Here is a 20,702-nt window from a genome sequence, read left to right as displayed (position 1 = left end):
AGTCCGTACCACAGTAGGACTTAAAAAAACAACAAAACAGAAACCCCCCCAATCTTTTATTATTATTTTTTTCCTTTTAGGGCCGTGCCTCCAGCATAGGGACATTACCAGGCTAGGGGTCGAATCGGAGCTGCATCTGCAGGCTTACGCCAGAGCCACCGCAATGCCAGATCTGACCTGCATCTGTGATCTAGAGCACGGCTTGTGGTCACGTGGGCTCCTTAACCCACCGAGCAGGGCCAGGGGTAGAACAACCCGCATCCGCATGGATACCATGCCCGGTTCTGAACCCACTGAGCCACAAGAGGCATTCGCACAGGAGTATTTGTAAGCACATAGTTGTAGAGAAATACAACTCAGCATTATTAGGAACATACTATGAACACCAACCTTTGTCTTGTATGTAATATATTTTGATTTTTTTACAAAGTTTGCTCGTCCATAATACATTTTCACATATCATATATATTGACATATATATATAATCTTTGAATATATAAAGAAAACCTATAAAGCAGAGGCTTTTGATTCTATCCCTAGTAGTATCCTAGTAGTATCGATACATTACTGATCTAGTGTATCTAAATGCTGAAATATATTGTATAGATTGAGAGAGAGTCTGGACGGACGAGAGAGGTAACAGAGAGAGTGGAGTTAAGTGAGAACAGGGAACTTCCTGTTTGAAAATATGGAAGTTATTTCAAATTCACCTTAGGAAAAGTGTTAGCTGTCATCATCACTAGAAGTGCCACAGTGACTCGCCGGTGTGGATATTTAATGTTGTAGTTGAGTGTCGCTTAGAAGACAATAATGTACATGCGGAGTTCCCATTGTGGCACATTGGAAGCGAACCCAACCAGGAACCATGAGGTTGCAGATTCAATCCCTGGCCTCACTCGGTGGGTTAAGGATGCGGCGTTGTTGCCGTGAGCTGCGGTATCGGTCGCAGACCTGGCTTGGATCCTGCACTGCTGTGGCTGTGGCATAGGCAGCAGCTATAGCTCTAATGAGACCCCTAGGCTGGGAACCACCACATGCCACAAGTGTGGCCCTAAACAACAAAAAAATACACACACACACACAGACGTATGTGTGTGTATGTGTACACGTATATGTGCGTGTGTGTGTGTGTATATATATGTTCATGGGTATATATATATTTACATATTCCTATATGTGTGCACACGTGTGTTGTCTCCGTACATATGTCTGCACATGTACATGTGTGTGCACATGTGTGTACCCATGTGTGTATGTGTACACGTGTGTATTTGTGTGTGTGTGTGCGTGTGTTTGTGTGTGTGTGTGGGTGGGTGTGTGCTTACACATGAATGTTTCCTGTAAGGAAATTCTCTCTTTCCCCCATCTGCCAACGTATAAATGTGTATATTTATTTGATGAAATGGAATTTAATGCATTAATAATATTACGTTTAATGCGAGAGGAGAGGTTGATAACTTGCAAAGGACCAGATAGGAAATATTTCAAGTTTGTGGGCTCTAAGGTCTCCGTTATAACAACTCCTGTCTATGCTAGTGGCACGAAAACTAGCCATAAACAATATGCAGATGAGCACGACAAGAGAGCAGGTATATCTGTACTAGATTATCAGTAGGTAACAACCGTGGTTTCCTTTATTTTAGTTGCAAGAAGCACAAGATCGATATATGGAGGCCGCGAAATGTATTGAGAAGATGCAGCATCAAGTGCAAAAGTAAGATTTAAAGCAGCACAGAGAATAAGTAGGGATTAAGTACGAAGCACCTAGGCAGTACAGTGTAAGAATTATACCAGGAAAGATGACAAATAAGACATCATTGGGGAGCCGGGTAAAAATTTCAGTTTTGGGGTGTTGTGAAATGGCTTTTCCCCATTATTTCTAAATTTCTCTCATTATCCGCAAAACCCTGCTAGAAAAACAACAAAATGGCCAAAACATCTACCTTTCAAAAATTTCAGAATTTCTGTAATGGAACCTGTGGATGTTTGTGTGCAATTGGTGTGGTGGTCTTAACAATCTATGTGTGAGAATAATTATTTTGAAATACACATTCTAGGCTTGAAAAGGAAAATGCCGAGTTAAAGGATACAAACAAAATGCAAGCGGGCACAATTGAAGAGCTTCAGAGAAACCCGCCGGGTCCAAGTTCGGTAAGTCGGGTTTTTTCTGTCATAACCGAAAAGGAATTTTAATTGTGTTACCAATATTATATGAGACTATTTTAGAAAATAGGAAGAGTCTCACTGATGAAAAGCAGTTACGGCATCGATAGTGGCACTCTTTGCTACGAATAGCAGAATTCCTCTTTATAGAAGACATTAACTGAATTCATAAAATGAATGATTGTCGTAGGAAGATTTTAAGTAGAAAGATTGTGGAAGCGCTCCCATTGTGGCTCAGCGGCTTATGAACCCTACCAGTATCCATGAGGATGGGGCCTCGCTCAGTGGGTTAAGGGTCCAGTGTTGCCAAGGCTCTGGTATAGGTCTCAGCAGCAGCTCTGATTCAACCCCTAGCCTGGGAACTTCCGTATGCCACAGGAGTGGCTTTAAAAAAAAATAATAATAAAGAGAGAGACAAGAAGGAAAGAAAGAAAGCGAGGAATAGAAAAGTTGGGGACTGAACATCCAGGGTTAGTGTCATTTAGAAACGAAGTAGGCTTAGAGGAGGGCCTCTTCGGGTCACATTGTGTAAGTTCAGTTGAGTTCTCTGGAGGAAGAGTGTCATAAATACCAAGGGAATAGATCAGCACTATGTGATAAATAAGGCTAAGGCTACAGTATATTTCTCAGTACCCACCAATTGGGAGCTTAGAATTTGAGATGAAAACTCTTAATCTTCTTTTTAGCGCCATCTCATGTTCCATTAAGTATATCTTTGAAGCCTTACACTCTCCTTAGACTTCTGGTTACCAGTTCTTTCTCCAGGTGGAAAGCAGCTGTGTTAAGAACACTTCTCTCTCGATCTCTCTCGCGCTCTAGTAATAATTTGCGGCATTCAGGGAGTGGTAGATGATCATGTTTGAATACCTGAGTGAATTCTTTTATAAGGTCAAAGTCCGTACCACAGTAGGACTTAAAAAAACAACAAAACAGAAACCCCCCCAATCTTTTATTATTATTTTTTTCCTTTTAGGGCCGTGCCTCCAGCATAGGGACATTACCAGGCTAGGGGTCGAATCGGAGCTGCATCTGCAGGCTTACGCCAGAGCCACCGCAATGCCAGATCTGACCTGCATCTGTGATCTAGAGCACGGCTTGTGGTCACGTGGGCTCCTTAACCCACCGAGCAGGGCCAGGGGTAGAACAACCCGCATCCGCATGGATACCATGCCCGGTTCTGAACCCACTGAGCCACAAGAGGCATTCGCACAGGAGTATTTGTAAGCACATAGTTGTAGAGAAATACAACTCAGCATTATTAGGAACATACTATGAACACCAACCTTTGTCTTGTATGTAATATATTTTGATTTTTTTACAAAGTTTGCTCGTCCATAATACATTTTCACATATCATATATATTGACATATATATATAATCTTTGAATATATAAAGAAAACCTATAAAGCAGAGGCTTTTGATTCTATCCCTAGTAGTATCCTAGTAGTATCGATACATTACTGATCTAGTGTATCTAAATGCTGAAATATATTGTATAGATTGAGAGAGAGTCTGGACGGACGAGAGAGGTAACAGAGAGAGTGGAGTTAAGTGAGAACAGGGAACTTCCTGTTTGAAAATATGGAAGTTATTTCAAATTCACCTTAGGAAAAGTGTTAGCTGTCATCATCACTAGAAGTGCCACAGTGACTCGCCGGTGTGGATATTTAATGTTGTAGTTGAGTGTCGCTTAGAAGACAATAATGTACATGCGGAGTTCCCATTGTGGCACATTGGAAGCGAACCCAACCAGGAACCATGAGGTTGCAGATTCAATCCCTGGCCTCACTCGGTGGGTTAAGGATGCGGCGTTGTTGCCGTGAGCTGCGGTATCGGTCGCAGACCTGGCTTGGATCCTGCACTGCTGTGGCTGTGGCATAGGCAGCAGCTATAGCTCTAATGAGACCCCTAGGCTGGGAACCACCACATGCCACAAGTGTGGCCCTAAACAACAAAAAAATACACACACACACACAGACGTATGTGTGTGTATGTGTACACGTATATGTGCGTGTGTGTGTGTGTATATATATGTTCATGGGTATATATATATTTACATATTCCTATATGTGTGCACACGTGTGTTGTCTCCGTACATATGTCTGCACATGTACATGTGTGTGCACATGTGTGTACCCATGTGTGTATGTGTACACGTGTGTATTTGTGTGTGTGTGTGCGTGTGTTTGTGTGTGTGTGTGGGTGGGTGTGTGCTTACACATGAATGTTTCCTGTAAGGAAATTCTCTCTTTCCCCCATCTGCCAACGTATAAATGTGTATATTTATTTGATGAAATGGAATTTAATGCATTAATAATATTACGTTTAATGCGAGAGGAGAGGTTGATAACTTGCAAAGGACCAGATAGGAAATATTTCAAGTTTGTGGGCTCTAAGGTCTCCGTTATAACAACTCCTGTCTATGCTAGTGGCACGAAAACTAGCCATAAACAATATGCAGATGAGCATGACAAGAGAGCAGGTATATCTGTACTAGATTATCAGTAGGTAACAACCGTGGTTTCCTTTATTTTAGTTGCAAGAAGCACAAGATCGATATATGGAGGCCGCGAAATGTATTGAGAAGATGCAGCATCAAGTGCAAAAGTAAGATTTAAAGCAGCACAGAGAATAAGTAGGGATTAAGTACGAAGCACCTAGGCAGTACAGTGTAAGAATTATACCAGGAAAGATGACAAATAAGACATCATTGGGGAGCCGGGTAAAAATTTCAGTTTTGGGGTGTTGTGAAATGGCTTTTCCCCATTATTTCTAAATTTCTCTCATTATCCGCAAAACCCTGCTAGAAAAACAACAAAATGGCCAAAACATCTACCTTTCAAAAATTTCAGAATTTCTGTAATGGAACCTGTGGATGTTTGTGTGCAATTGGTGTGGTGGTCTTAACAATCTATGTGTGAGAATAATTATTTTGAAATACACATTCTAGGCTTGAAAAGGAAAATGCCGAGTTAAAGGATACAAACAAAATGCAAGCGGGCACAATTGAAGAGCTTCAGAGAAACCCGCCGGGTCCAAGTTCGGTAAGTCGGGTTTTTTCTGTCATAACCGAAAAGGAATTTTAATTGTGTTACCAATATTATATGAGACTATTTTAGAAAATAGGAAGAGTCTCACTGATGAAAAGCAGTTACGGCATCGATAGTGGCACTCTTTGCTACGAATAGCAGAATTCCTCTTTATAGAAGACATTAACTGAATTCATAAAATGAATGATTGTCGTAGGAAGATTTTAAGTAGAAAGATTGTGGAAGCGCTCCCATTGTGGCTCAGCGGCTTATGAACCCTACCAGTATCCATGAGGATGGGGCCTCGCTCAGTGGGTTAAGGGTCCAGTGTTGCCAAGGCCCTGGTATAGGTCTCAGCAGCAGCTCTGATTCAACCCCTAGCCTGGGAACTTCCGTATGCCACAGGAGTGGCTTTAAAAAAAATAAATAAATAAAGAGAGAGACAAGAAGGAAAGAAAGAAAGCGAGGAATAGAAAAGTTGGGGACTGAACATCCAGGGTTAGTGTCATTTAGAAACGAAGTAGGCTTAGAGGAGGGCCTCTTCGGGTCACATTGTGTAAGTTCAGTTGAGTTCTCTGGAGGAAGAGTGTCATAAATACCAAGGGAATAGATCAGCACTATGTGATAAATAAGGCTAAGGCTACAGTATATTTCTCAGTACCCACCAATTGGGAGCTTAGAATTTGAGATGAAAACTCTTAATCTTCTTTTTAGCGCCATCTCATGTTCCATTAAGTATATCTTTGAAGCCTTACACTCTCCTTAGACTTCTGGTTACCAGTTCTTTCTCCAGGTGGAAAGCAGCTGTGTTAAGAACACTTCTCTCTCGATCTCTCTCGCGCTCTAGTAATAATTTGCGGCATTCAGGGAGTGGTAGATGATCATGTTTGAATACCTGAGTGAATTCTTTTATAAGGTCAAAGTCCGTACCACAGTAGGACTTAAAAAAACAACAAAACAGAAACCCCCCCAATCTTTTATTATTATTTTTTTCCTTTTAGGGCCGTGCCTCCAGCATAGGGACATTACCAGGCTAGGGGTCGAATCGGAGCTGCATCTGCAGGCTTACGCCAGAGCCACCGCAATGCCAGATCTGACCTGCATCTGTGATCTAGAGCACGGCTTGTGGTCACGTGGGCTCCTTAACCCACCGAGCAGGGCCAGGGGTAGAACAACCCGCATCCGCATGGATACCATGCCCGGTTCTGAACCCACTGAGCCACAAGAGGCATTCGCACAGGAGTATTTGTAAGCACATAGTTGTAGAGAAATACAACTCAGCATTATTAGGAACATACTATGAACACCAACCTTTGTCTTGTATGTAATATATTTTGATTTTTTTACAAAGTTTGCTCGTCCATAATACATTTTCACATATCATATATATTGACATATATATATAATCTTTGAATATATAAAGAAAACCTATAAAGCAGAGGCTTTTGATTCTATCCCTAGTAGTATCCTAGTAGTATCGATACATTACTGATCTAGTGTATCTAAATGCTGAAATATATTGTATAGATTGAGAGAGAGTCTGGACGGACGAGAGAGGTAACAGAGAGAGTGGAGTTAAGTGAGAACAGGGAACTTCCTGTTTGAAAATATGGAAGTTATTTCAAATTCACCTTAGGAAAAGTGTTAGCTGTCATCATCACTAGAAGTGCCACAGTGACTCGCCGGTGTGGATATTTAATGTTGTAGTTGAGTGTCGCTTAGAAGACAATAATGTACATGCGGAGTTCCCATTGTGGCACATTGGAAGCGAACCCAACCAGGAACCATGAGGTTGCAGATTCAATCCCTGGCCTCACTCGGTGGGTTAAGGATGCGGCGTTGTTGCCGTGAGCTGCGGTATCGGTCGCAGACCTGGCTTGGATCCTGCACTGCTGTGGCTGTGGCATAGGCAGCAGCTATAGCTCTAATGAGACCCCTAGGCTGGGAACCACCACATGCCACAAGTGTGGCCCTAAACAACAAAAAAATACACACACACACACAGACGTATGTGTGTGTATGTGTACACGTATATGTGCGTGTGTGTGTGTGTATATATATGTTCATGGGTATATATATATTTACATATTCCTATATGTGTGCACACGTGTGTTGTCTCCGTACATATGTCTGCACATGTACATGTGTGTGCACATGTGTGTACCCATGTGTGTATGTGTACACGTGTGTATTTGTGTGTGTGTGTGCGTGTGTTTGTGTGTGTGTGTGGGTGGGTGTGTGCTTACACATGAATGTTTCCTGTAAGGAAATTCTCTCTTTCCCCCATCTGCCAACGTATAAATGTGTATATTTATTTGATGAAATGGAATTTAATGCATTAATAATATTACGTTTAATGCGAGAGGAGAGGTTGATAACTTGCAAAGGACCAGATAGGAAATATTTCAAGTTTGTGGGCTCTAAGGTCTCCGTTATAACAACTCCTGTCTATGCTAGTGGCACGAAAACTAGCCATAAACAATATGCAGATGAGCACGACAAGAGAGCAGGTATATCTGTACTAGATTATCAGTAGGTAACAACCGTGGTTTCCTTTATTTTAGTTGCAAGAAGCACAAGATCGATATATGGAGGCCGCGAAATGTATTGAGAAGATGCAGCATCAAGTGCAAAAGTAAGATTTAAAGCAGCACAGAGAATAAGTAGGGATTAAGTACGAAGCACCTAGGCAGTACAGTGTAAGAATTATACCAGGAAAGATGACAAATAAGACATCATTGGGGAGCCGGGTAAAAATTTCAGTTTTGGGGTGTTGTGAAATGGCTTTTCCCCATTATTTCTAAATTTCTCTCATTATCCGCAAAACCCTGCTAGAAAAACAACAAAATGGCCAAAACATCTACCTTTCAAAAATTTCAGAATTTCTGTAATGGAACCTGTGGATGTTTGTGTGCAATTGGTGTGGTGGTCTTAACAATCTATGTGTGAGAATAATTATTTTGAAATACACATTCTAGGCTTGAAAAGGAAAATGCCGAGTTAAAGGATACAAACAAAATGCAAGCGGGCACAATTGAAGAGCTTCAGAGAAACCCGCCGGGTCCAAGTTCGGTAAGTCGGGTTTTTTCTGTCATAACCGAAAAGGAATTTTAATTGTGTTACCAATATTATATGAGACTATTTTAGAAAATAGGAAGAGTCTCACTGATGAAAAGCAGTTACGGCATCGATAGTGGCACTCTTTGCTACGAATAGCAGAATTCCTCTTTATAGAAGACATTAACTGAATTCATAAAATGAATGATTGTCGTAGGAAGATTTTAAGTAGAAAGATTGTGGAAGCGCTCCCATTGTGGCTCAGCGGCTTATGAACCCTACCAGTATCCATGAGGATGGGGCCTCGCTCAGTGGGTTAAGGGTCCAGTGTTGCCAAGGCTCTGGTATAGGTCTCAGCAGCAGCTCTGATTCAACCCCTAGCCTGGGAACTTCCGTATGCCACAGGAGTGGCTTTAAAAAAAAATAATAATAAAGAGAGAGACAAGAAGGAAAGAAAGAAAGCGAGGAATAGAAAAGTTGGGGACTGAACATCCAGGGTTAGTGTCATTTAGAAACGAAGTAGGCTTAGAGGAGGGCCTCTTCGGGTCACATTGTGTAAGTTCAGTTGAGTTCTCTGGAGGAAGAGTGTCATAAATACCAAGGGAATAGATCAGCACTATGTGATAAATAAGGCTAAGGCTACAGTATATTTCTCAGTACCCACCAATTGGGAGCTTAGAATTTGAGATGAAAACTCTTAATCTTCTTTTTAGCGCCATCTCATGTTCCATTAAGTATATCTTTGAAGCCTTACACTCTCCTTAGACTTCTGGTTACCAGTTCTTTCTCCAGGTGGAAAGCAGCTGTGTTAAGAACACTTCTCTCTCGATCTCTCTCGCGCTCTAGTAATAATTTGCGGCATTCAGGGAGTGGTAGATGATCATGTTTGAATACCTGAGTGAATTCTTTTATAAGGTCAAAGTCCGTACCACAGTAGGACTTAAAAAAACAACAAAACAGAAACCCCCCCAATCTTTTATTATTATTTTTTTCCTTTTAGGGCCGTGCCTCCAGCATAGGGACATTACCAGGCTAGGGGTCGAATCGGAGCTGCATCTGCAGGCTTACGCCAGAGCCACCGCAATGCCAGATCTGACCTGCATCTGTGATCTAGAGCACGGCTTGTGGTCACGTGGGCTCCTTAACCCACCGAGCAGGGCCAGGGGTAGAACAACCCGCATCCGCATGGATACCATGCCCGGTTCTGAACCCACTGAGCCACAAGAGGCATTCGCACAGGAGTATTTGTAAGCACATAGTTGTAGAGAAATACAACTCAGCATTATTAGGAACATACTATGAACACCAACCTTTGTCTTGTATGTAATATATTTTGATTTTTTTACAAAGTTTGCTCGTCCATAATACATTTTCACATATCATATATATTGACATATATATATAATCTTTGAATATATAAAGAAAACCTATAAAGCAGAGGCTTTTGATTCTATCCCTAGTAGTATCCTAGTAGTATCGATACATTACTGATCTAGTGTATCTAAATGCTGAAATATATTGTATAGATTGAGAGAGAGTCTGGACGGACGAGAGAGGTAACAGAGAGAGTGGAGTTAAGTGAGAACAGGGAACTTCCTGTTTGAAAATATGGAAGTTATTTCAAATTCACCTTAGGAAAAGTGTTAGCTGTCATCATCACTAGAAGTGCCACAGTGACTCGCCGGTGTGGATATTTAATGTTGTAGTTGAGTGTCGCTTAGAAGACAATAATGTACATGCGGAGTTCCCATTGTGGCACATTGGAAGCGAACCCAACCAGGAACCATGAGGTTGCAGATTCAATCCCTGGCCTCACTCGGTGGGTTAAGGATGCGGCGTTGTTGCCGTGAGCTGCGGTATCGGTCGCAGACCTGGCTTGGATCCTGCACTGCTGTGGCTGTGGCATAGGCAGCAGCTATAGCTCTAATGAGACCCCTAGGCTGGGAACCACCACATGCCACAAGTGTGGCCCTAAACAACAAAAAAATACACACACACACACAGACGTATGTGTGTGTATGTGTACACGTATATGTGCGTGTGTGTGTGTGTATATATATGTTCATGGGTATATATATATTTACATATTCCTATATGTGTGCACACGTGTGTTGTCTCCGTACATATGTCTGCACATGTACATGTGTGTGCACATGTGTGTACCCATGTGTGTATGTGTACACGTGTGTATTTGTGTGTGTGTGTGCGTGTGTTTGTGTGTGTGTGTGGGTGGGTGTGTGCTTACACATGAATGTTTCCTGTAAGGAAATTCTCTCTTTCCCCCATCTGCCAACGTATAAATGTGTATATTTATTTGATGAAATGGAATTTAATGCATTAATAATATTACGTTTAATGCGAGAGGAGAGGTTGATAACTTGCAAAGGACCAGATAGGAAATATTTCAAGTTTGTGGGCTCTAAGGTCTCCGTTATAACAACTCCTGTCTATGCTAGTGGCACGAAAACTAGCCATAAACAATATGCAGATGAGCATGACAAGAGAGCAGGTATATCTGTACTAGATTATCAGTAGGTAACAACCGTGGTTTCCTTTATTTTAGTTGCAAGAAGCACAAGATCGATATATGGAGGCCGCGAAATGTATTGAGAAGATGCAGCATCAAGTGCAAAAGTAAGATTTAAAGCAGCACAGAGAATAAGTAGGGATTAAGTACGAAGCACCTAGGCAGTACAGTGTAAGAATTATACCAGGAAAGATGACAAATAAGACATCATTGGGGAGCCGGGTAAAAATTTCAGTTTTGGGGTGTTGTGAAATGGCTTTTCCCCATTATTTCTAAATTTCTCTCATTATCCGCAAAACCCTGCTAGAAAAACAACAAAATGGCCAAAACATCTACCTTTCAAAAATTTCAGAATTTCTGTAATGGAACCTGTGGATGTTTGTGTGCAATTGGTGTGGTGGTCTTAACAATCTATGTGTGAGAATAATTATTTTGAAATACACATTCTAGGCTTGAAAAGGAAAATGCCGAGTTAAAGGATACAAACAAAATGCAAGCGGGCACAATTGAAGAGCTTCAGAGAAACCCGCCGGGTCCAAGTTCGGTAAGTCGGGTTTTTTCTGTCATAACCGAAAAGGAATTTTAATTGTGTTACCAATATTATATGAGACTATTTTAGAAAATAGGAAGAGTCTCACTGATGAAAAGCAGTTACGGCATCGATAGTGGCACTCTTTGCTACGAATAGCAGAATTCCTCTTTATAGAAGACATTAACTGAATTCATAAAATGAATGATTGTCGTAGGAAGATTTTAAGTAGAAAGATTGTGGAAGCGCTCCCATTGTGGCTCAGCGGCTTATGAACCCTACCAGTATCCATGAGGATGGGGCCTCGCTCAGTGGGTTAAGGGTCCAGTGTTGCCAAGGCTCTGGTATAGGTCTCAGCAGCAGCTCTGATTCAACCCCTAGCCTGGGAACTTCCGTATGCCACAGGAGTGGCTTTAAAAAATAATAATAATAAAGAGAGAGACAAGAAGGAAAGAAAGAAAGCGAGGAATAGAAAAGTTGGGGACTGAACATCCAGGGTTAGTGTCATTTAGAAACGAAGTAGGCTTAGAGGAGGGCCTCTTCGGGTCACATTGTGTAAGTTCAGTTGAGTTCTCTGGAGGAAGAGTGTCATAAATACCAAGGGAATAGATCAGCACTATGTGATAAATAAGGCTAAGGCTACAGTATATTTCTCAGTACCCACCAATTGGGAGCTTAGAATTTGAGATGAAAACTCTTAATCTTCTTTTTAGCGCCATCTCATGTTCCATTAAGTATATCTTTGAAGCCTTACACTCTCCTTAGACTTCTGGTTACCAGTTCTTTCTCCAGGTGGAAAGCAGCTGTTTTAAGAACACTTCTCTCTCGATCTCTCTCGCGCTCTAGTAATAATTTGCGGCATTCAGGGAGTGGTAGATGATCATGTTTGAATACCTGAGTGAATTCTTTTATAAGGTCAAAGTCCGTACCACAGTAGGACTTAAAAAAACAACAAAACAGAAACCCCCCCCAGTCTTTTATTATTATTTTTTTCCTTTTAGGGCCGTGCCTCCAGCATAGGGACATTACCAGGCTAGGGGTCGAATCGGAGCTGCATCTGCAGGCTTACGCCAGAGCCACCGCAATGCCAGATCTGACCTGCATCTGTGATCTAGAGCACGGCTTGTGGTCACGTGGGCTCCTTAACCCACCGAGCAGGGCCAGGGGTAGAACAACCCGCATCCGCATGGATACCATGCCCGGTTCTGAACCCACTGAGCCACAAGAGGCATTCGCACAGGAGTATTTGTAAGCACATAGTTGTAGAGAAATACAACTCAGCATTATTAGGAACATACTATGAACACCAACCTTTGTCTTGTATGTAATATATTTTGATTTTTTTACAAAGTTTGCTCGTCCATAATACATTTTCACATATCTCATATATATATATATATATATATATATATATATATAATCTTTGAATATATAAAGAAAACCTATAAAGCAGAGGCTTTTGATTCTATCCCTAGTAGTATCCTAGTAGTATCGATACATTACTGATCTAGTGTATCTAAATGCTGAAATATATTGTATAGATTGAGAGAGAGTCCGGACGGACGAGAGAGGTAACAGAGAGAGTGGAGTTAAGTGAGAACAGGGAACTTCCTGTTTGAAAATATGGAAGTTATTTCAAATTCACCTTAGGAAAAGTGTTAGCTGTCATCATCACTAGAAGTGCCACAGTGACTCGCCGGTGTGGATATTTAATGTTGTAGTTGAGTGTCGCTTAGAAGACAATAATGTACATGCGGAGTTCCCATTGTGGCACATTGGAAGCGAACCCAACCAGGAACCATGAGGTTGCAGATTCAATCCCTGGCCTCACTCGGTGGGTTAAGGATGCGGCGTTGTTGCCGTGAGCTGCGGTATCGGTCGCAGACCTGGCTTGGATCCTGCACTGCTGTGGCTGTGGCATAGGCAGCAGCTATAGCTCTAATGAGACCCCTAGGCTGGGAACCACCACATGCCACAAGTGTGGCCCTAAACAACAAAAAAATACACACACACACACAGACGTATGTGTGTTTATGTGTACACGTATATGTGCGTGTGTGTGTGTGTATATATATGTTCATGAGTATATATATATTTACATATTCCTATATGTGTGCACACGTGTGTTGTCTCCGTACATATGTCTGCACATGTACATGTGTGTGCACATGTATGTGTGTACCCATGTGTGTATGTGTACACGTGTGTATTTATGTGTCTGTGTGTGTGTGTGGGTGGGTGTGTGCTTACACATGAATGTTTCCTGTAAGGAAATTCTCTCTTTCCCCCATCTGCCAACGTATAAATGTGTATATTTATTTGATGAAATGGAATTTAATGCATTAATAATATTACGTTTAATGCGAGAGGAGAGGTTGATAACTTGCAAAGGACCAGATAGGAAATATTTCAAGTTTGTGGGCTCTAAGGTCTCCGTTATAACATCTCCTGTCTATGCTAGTGGCACGAAAACTAGCCATAAACAATATGCAGATGAGCACGACAAGAGAGCAGGTATATCTGTACTAGATTATCAGTAGGTAACAACCGTGGTTTCCTTTATTTTAGTTGCAAGAAGCACAAGATCGATATATGGAGGCCGCGAAATGTATTGAGAAGATGCAGCATCAAGTGCAAAAGTAAGATTTAAAGCAGCACAGAGAATAAGTAGGGATTAAGTACGAAGCACCTAGGCAGTACAGTGTAAGAATTATACCAGGAAAGATGACAAATAAGACATCATTGGGGAGCCGGGTAAAAATTTCAGTTTTGGGGTGTTGTGAAATGGCTTTTCCCCATTATTTCTAAATTTCTCTCATTATCCGCAAAACCCTGCTAGAAAAACAACAAAATGGCCAAAACATCTACCTTTCAAAAATTTCAGAATTTCTGTAATGGAACCTGTGGATGTTTGTGTGCAATTGGTGTGGTGGTCTTAACAATCTATGTGTGAGGATAATTATTTTGAAATACACATTCTAGGCTTGAAAAGGAAAATGCCGAGTTAAAAGATACAAACAAAATGCAAGCGGGCACAATTGAAGAGCTTCAGAGAAACCCGCCGGGTCCAAGTTCGGTAAGTCGGGTTTTTTCTGTCATAACCGAAAAGGAATTTTAATTGTGTTACCAATATTATATGAGACTATTTTAGAAAATAGGAAGAGTCTCACTGATGAAAAGCAGTTACGGCATCAATAGTGGCACTCTTTGCTACGAATAGCAGAATTCCTCTTTATAGAAGACATTAACTGAATTCATAAAATGAATGATTGTCGTAGGAAGATTTTAAGTAGAAAGATTGTGGAAGCGCTCCCATTGTGGCTCAGCGGCTTATGAACCCTACCAGTATCCATGAGGATGGGGCCTCGCTCAGTGGGTTAAGGGTCCAGTGTTGCCAAGGCCCTGGTATAGGTCTCAGCAGCAGCTCTGATTCAACCCCTAGCCTGGGAACTTCCGTATGCCACAGGAGTGGCTTTAAAAAAAATAAATAAATAAAGAGAGAGACAAGAAGGAAAGAAAGAAAGCGAGGAATAGAAAAGTTGGGGACTGAACATCCAGGGTTAGTGTCATTTAGAAACGAAGTAGGCTTAGAGGAGGGCCTCTTCGGGTCACATTGTGTAAGTTCAGTTGAGTTCTCTGGAGGAAGAGTGTCATAAATACCAAGGGAATAGATCAGCACTATGTGATAAATAAGGCTAAGGCTACAGTATATTTCTCAGTACCCACCAATTGGGAGCTTAGAATTTGAGATGAAAACTCTTAATCTTCTTTTTAGCGCCATCTCATGTTCCATTAAGTATATCTTTGAAGCCTTACATTCTCCTTAGACTTCTGGTTACCAGTTCTTTCTCCAGGTGGAAAGCAGCTGTGTTAAGAACACTTCTCTCTCGATCTCTCTCGCGCTCTAGTAATAATTTGCGGCATTCAGGGAGTGGTAGATGATCATGTTTGAATACCTGAGTGAATTCTTTTATAAGGTCAAAGTCCGTACCACAGTAGGACTTAAAAAAACAACAAAACAGAAACCCCCCCAATCTTTTATTATTATTTTTTTCCTTTTAGGGCCGTGCCTCCAGCATAGGGACATTACCAGGCTAGGGGTCGAATCGGAGCTGCATCTGCAGGCTTACGCCAGAGCCACCGCAATGCCAGATCTGACCTGCATCTGTGATCTAGAGCACGGCTTGTGGTCACGTGGGCTCCTTAACCCACCGAGCAGGGCCAGGGGTAGAACAACCCGCATCCGCATGGATACCATGCCCGGTTCTGAACCCACTGAGCCACAAGAGGCATTCGCACAGGAGTATTTGTAAGCACATAGTTGTAGAGAAATACAACTCAGCATTATTAGGAACATACTATGAACACCAACCTTTGTCTTGTATGTAATATATTTTGATTTTTTTACAAAGTTTGCTCGTCCATAATACATTTTCATATATCATATATATTTACATATATATATAATCTTTGAATATATAAAGAAAACCTATAAAGCAGAGGCTTTTGATTCTATCCCTAGTAGTATCCTAGTAGTATCGATACATTACTGATCTAGTGTATCTAAATGCTGAAATATATTGTATAGATTGAGAGAGAGTCTGGACGGACGAGAGAGGTAACAGAGAGAGTGGAGTTAAGTGAGAACAGGGAACTTCCTGTTTGAAAATATGGAAGTTATTTCAAATTCACCTTAGGAAAAGTGTTAGCTGTCATCATCACTAGAAGTGCCACAGTGACTCGCCGGTGTGGATATTTAATGTTGTAGTTGAGTGTCGCTTAGAAGACAATAATGTACATGCGGAGTTCCCATTGTGGCACATTGGAAGCGAACCCAACCAGGAACCATGAGGTTGCAGATTCAATCCCTGGCCTCACTCGGTGGGTTAAGGATGCGGCGTTGTTGCCGTGAGCTGCGGTATCGGTCGCAGACCTGGCTTGGATCCTGCACTGCTGTGGCTGTGGCATAGGCAGCAGCTATAGCTCTAATGAGACCCCTAGGCTGGGAACCACCACATGCCACAAGTGTGGCCCTAAACAACAAAAAAATACACACACACACACAGACGTATGTGTGTGTATGTGTACACGTATATGTGCGTGTGTGTGTGTGTATATATATGTTCATGGGTATATATATATTTACATATTCCTATATGTGTGCACACGTGTGTTGTCTCCGTACATATGTCTGCACATGTACATGTGTGTGCACATGTATGTGTGTACCCATGTGTGTATGTGTACACGTGTGTATTTGTGTGTGTGTGTGCGTGTGTTTGTGTGTGTGTGTGGGTGGGTGTGTGCTTACACATGAATGTTTCCTGTAAGGAAATTCTCTCTTTCCCCCATCTGCCAACGTATAAATGTGTATATTTATTTGATGAAATGGAATTTAATGCATTAATAATATTACGTTTAATGCGAGAGGAGAGGTTGATAACTTGCAAAGGACCAGATAGGAAATATTTCAAGTTTGTGGGCTCTAAGGTCTCCGTTATAACAACTCCTGTCTATGCTAGTGGCACGAAAACTAGCCATAAACAATATGCAGATGAGCATGACAAGAGAGCAGGTATATCTGTACTAGATTATCAGTAGGTAACAACCGTGGTTTCCTTTATTTTAGTTGCAAGAAGCACAAGATCGATATATGGAGGCCGCGAAATGTATTGAGAAGATGCAGCATCAAGTGCAAAAGTAAGATTTAAAGCAGCACAGAGAATAAGTAGGGATTAAGTACGAAGCACCTAGGCAGTACAGTGTAAGAATTATACCAGGAAAGATGACAAATAAGACATCATTGGGGAGCCGGGTAAAAATTTCAGTTTTGGGGTGTTGTGAAATGGCTTTTCCCCATTATTTCTAAATTTCTCTCATTATCCGCAAAACCCTGCTAGAAAAACAACAAAATGGCCAAAACATCTACCTTTCAAAAATTTCAGAATTTCTGTAATGGAACCTGTGGATGTTTGTGTGCAATTGGTGTGGTGGTCTTAACAATCTATGTGTGAGGATAATTATTTTGAAATACACATTCTAGGCTTGAAAAGGAAAATGCCGAGTTAAAGGATACAAACAAAATGCAAGCGGGCACAATTGAAGAGCTTCAGAGAAACCCGCCGGGTCCAAGTTCGGTAAGTCGGGTTTTTTCTGTCATAACCGAAAAGGAATTTTAATTGTGTTACCAATATTATATGAGACTATTTTAGAAAATAGGAAGAGTCTCACTGATGAAAAGCAGTTACGGCATCGATAGTGGCACTCTTTGCTACGAATAGCAGAATTCCTCTTTATAGAAGACATTAACTGAATTCATAAAATGAATGATTGTCGTAGGAAGATTTTAAGTAGAAAGATTGTGGAAGCGCTCCCATTGTGGCTCAGCGGCTTATGAACCCTACCAGTATCCATGAGGATGGGGCCTCGCTCAGTGGGTTAAGGGTCCAGTGTTGCCAAGGCTCTGGTATAGGTCTCAGCAGCAGCTCTGATTCAACCCCTAGCCTGGGAACTTCCGTATGCCACAGGAGTGGCTTTAAAAAAAAAAAAATAATAAAGAGAGAGACAAGAAGGAAAGAAAGAAAGCGAGGAGTAGAAAAGTTGGGGACTGAACATCCAGGGTTAGTGTCATTTAGAAACGAAGTAGGCTTAGAGGAGGGCCTCTTCGGGTCACATTGTGTAAGTTCAGTTGAGTTCTCTGGAGGAAGAGTGTCATAAATACCAAGGGAATAGATCAGCACTATGTGATAAATAAGGCTAAGGCTACAGTATATTTCTCAGTACCCACCAATTGGGAGCTTAGAATTTGAGATGAAAACTCTTAATCTTCTTTTTAGCGCCATCTCATGTTCCATTAAGTATATCTTTGAAGCCTTACACTCTCCTTAGACTTCTGGTTACCAGTTCTTTCTCCAGGTGGAAAGCAGCTGTGTTAAGAACACTTCTCTCTCGATCTCTCTCGCGCTCTAGTAATAATTTGCGGCATTCAGGGAGTGGTAGATGATCATGTTTGAATACCTGAGTGAATTCTTTTATAAGGTCAAAGTCCGTACCACAGTAGGACTTAAAAAAACAACAAAACAGAAACCCCCCCAATCTTTTATTATTATTTTTTTCCTTTTAGGGCCGTGCCTCCAGCATAGGGACATTACCAGGCTAGGGGTCGAATCGGAGCTGCATCTGCAGGCTTACGCCAGAGCCACCGCAATGCCAGATCTGACCTGCATCTGTGATCTAGAGCACGGCTTGTGGTCACGTGGGCTCCTTAACCCACCGAGCAGGGCCAGGGGTAGAACAACCCGCATCCGCATGGATACCATGCCCGGTTCTGAACCCACTGAGCCACAAGAGGCATTCGCACAGGAGTATTTGTAAGCACATAGTTGTAGAGAAATACAACTCAGCATTATTAGGAACATACTATGAACACCAACCTTTGTCTTGTATGTAATATATTTTGATTTTTTTACAAAGTTTGCTCGTCCATAATACATTTTCACATATCTCATATATATATATATATATATATATATATATATATATAATCTTTGAATATATAAAGAAAACCTATAAAGCAGAGGCTTTTGATTCTATCCCTAGTAGTATCCTAGTAGTATCGATACATTACTGATCTAGTGTATCTAAATGCTGAAATATATTGTATAGATTGAGAGAGAGTCCGGACGGACGAGAGACGTAACAGAGAGAGTGGAGTTAAGTGAGAACAGGGAACTTCCTGTTTGAAAATATGGAAGTTATTTCAAATTCACCTTAGGAAAAGTGTTAGCTGTCATCATCACTAGAAGTGCCACAGTGACTCGCCGGTGTGGATATTTAATGTTGTAGTTGAGTGTCGCTTAGAAGACAATAATGTACATGCGGAGTTCCCATTGTGGCACATTGGAAGCGAACCCAACCAGGAACCATGAGGTTGCAGATTCAATCCCTGGCCTCACTCGGTGGGTTAAGGATGCGGCGTTGTTGCCGTGAGCTGCGGTATCGGTCGCAGACCTGGCTTGGATCCTGCACTGCTGTGGCTGTGGCATAGGCAGCAGCTATAGCTCTAATGAGACCCCTAGGCTGGGAACCACCACATGCCACAAGTGTGGCCCTAAACAACAAAAAAATACACACACACACACAGACGTATGTGTGTGTATGTGTACACGTATATGTGCGTGTGTGTGTGTGTATATATATGTTCATGGGTATATATATATTTACATATTCCTATATGTGTGCACACGTGTGTTGTCTCCGTACATATGTCTGCACATGTACATGTGTGTGCACATGTATGTGTGTACCCATGTGTGTATGTGTACACGTGTGTATTTATGTGTCTGTGCGCGTGTGTTTGTGTGTGTGTGTGTTCGTGTGTTTACACATGAATGTTTCCTGTAAGGAAATTCTCTCTTTCCCCCATCTGCCAACGTATAAATGTGTATATTTATTTGATGAAATGGAATTTAATGCATTAATAATATTACGTTTAATACGAGAGGAGAGGTTGATAACTTGCAAAGGACCAGACAGGAAATATTTCAAGTTTGTGGGCTCTAAGGTCTCCGTTATAACAACTCCTGTCTATGCTAGTGGCACGAAAACTAGCCATAAACAATATGCAGATGAGCACGACAAGAGAACAGGTATATCTGAACTAGATTATCAGTAGGTAACAACCGTGGTTTCCTTTATTTTAGTTGCAAGAAGCACAAGATCGATATATGGAGGCCGCGAAATGTATTGAGAAGATGCAGCATCAAGTGCAAAAGTAAGATTTAAAGCAGCACAGAGAATAAGTAGGGATTAAGTACGAAGCACCTAGGCAGTACAGTGTAAGAATTATACCAGGAAAGATGACAAATAAGACATCATTGGGGAGCCGGGTAAAAATTTCAGTTTTGGGGTGTTGTGAAATGGCTTTTCCCCATTATTTCTAAATTTCTCTCATTATCCGCAAAACCCTGCTAGAAAAACAACAAAATGGCCAAAACATCTACCTTTCAAAAATTTCAGAATTTCTGTAATGGAACCTGTGGATGTTTGTGTACAATTGGTGTGGTGGTCTTAACAATCTATGTGTGAGGATAATTATTTTGAAATACACATTCTAGGCTTGAAAAGGAAAATGCCGAGTTAAAAGATACAAACAAAATGCAAGCGGGCACAATTGAAGAGCTTCAGAGAAACCCGCCGGGTCCAAGTTCGGTAAGTCGGGTTTTTTCTGTCATAACCGAAAAGGAATTTTAATTGTGTTACCAATATTATATGAGACTATTTTAGAAAATAGGAAGAGTCTCACTGATGAAAAGCAGTTACGGCATCGATAGTGGCACTCTTTGCTACGAATAGCAGAATTCCTCTTTAATAGAAGACATTAACTGAATTCATAAAA

General features: G+C 41.3%; 1 protein-coding gene across 1 annotated transcript in view; it reads left to right on the top strand.

The window, feature by feature from the left end:
• LOC100628139 (uncharacterized) overlaps window positions 1-20,702 on the top strand; it is a 217,790-nt gene that overhangs the window by 129,921 nt on the left and 67,167 nt on the right. The window contains exons 79-92 of the mRNA XM_085003024.1: window positions 1,644-1,714; window positions 2,058-2,151; window positions 4,700-4,770; window positions 5,114-5,207; window positions 7,757-7,827; window positions 8,171-8,264; window positions 10,813-10,883; window positions 11,227-11,320; window positions 13,874-13,944; window positions 14,288-14,381; window positions 16,935-17,005; window positions 17,349-17,442; window positions 20,008-20,078; window positions 20,422-20,515. Of these exons, the coding sequence (XP_084859150.1) occupies window positions 1,644-1,714; window positions 2,058-2,151; window positions 4,700-4,770; window positions 5,114-5,207; window positions 7,757-7,827; window positions 8,171-8,264; window positions 10,813-10,883; window positions 11,227-11,320; window positions 13,874-13,944; window positions 14,288-14,381; window positions 16,935-17,005; window positions 17,349-17,442; window positions 20,008-20,078; window positions 20,422-20,515 (1,155 nt within the window). The remainder of the gene's footprint in view (window positions 1-1,643; window positions 1,715-2,057; window positions 2,152-4,699; window positions 4,771-5,113; window positions 5,208-7,756; window positions 7,828-8,170; window positions 8,265-10,812; window positions 10,884-11,226; window positions 11,321-13,873; window positions 13,945-14,287; window positions 14,382-16,934; window positions 17,006-17,348; window positions 17,443-20,007; window positions 20,079-20,421; window positions 20,516-20,702) is intronic.

The sequence above is a fragment of the Sus scrofa genome, chromosome 17 (genome assembly GCF_054392235.1).
Source record: "Sus scrofa isolate SSC_HxYL_T2T_F1_AM1 chromosome 17, Sscrofa_HxYL_maternal_Yorkshire_Landrace_v2.0, whole genome shotgun sequence".
NCBI lineage: Eukaryota > Metazoa > Chordata > Mammalia > Artiodactyla > Suidae > Sus > Sus scrofa.
Note: the sequence above shows the minus strand (reverse complement) of the source record. Positions and strands in the feature narration are given on the sequence as shown.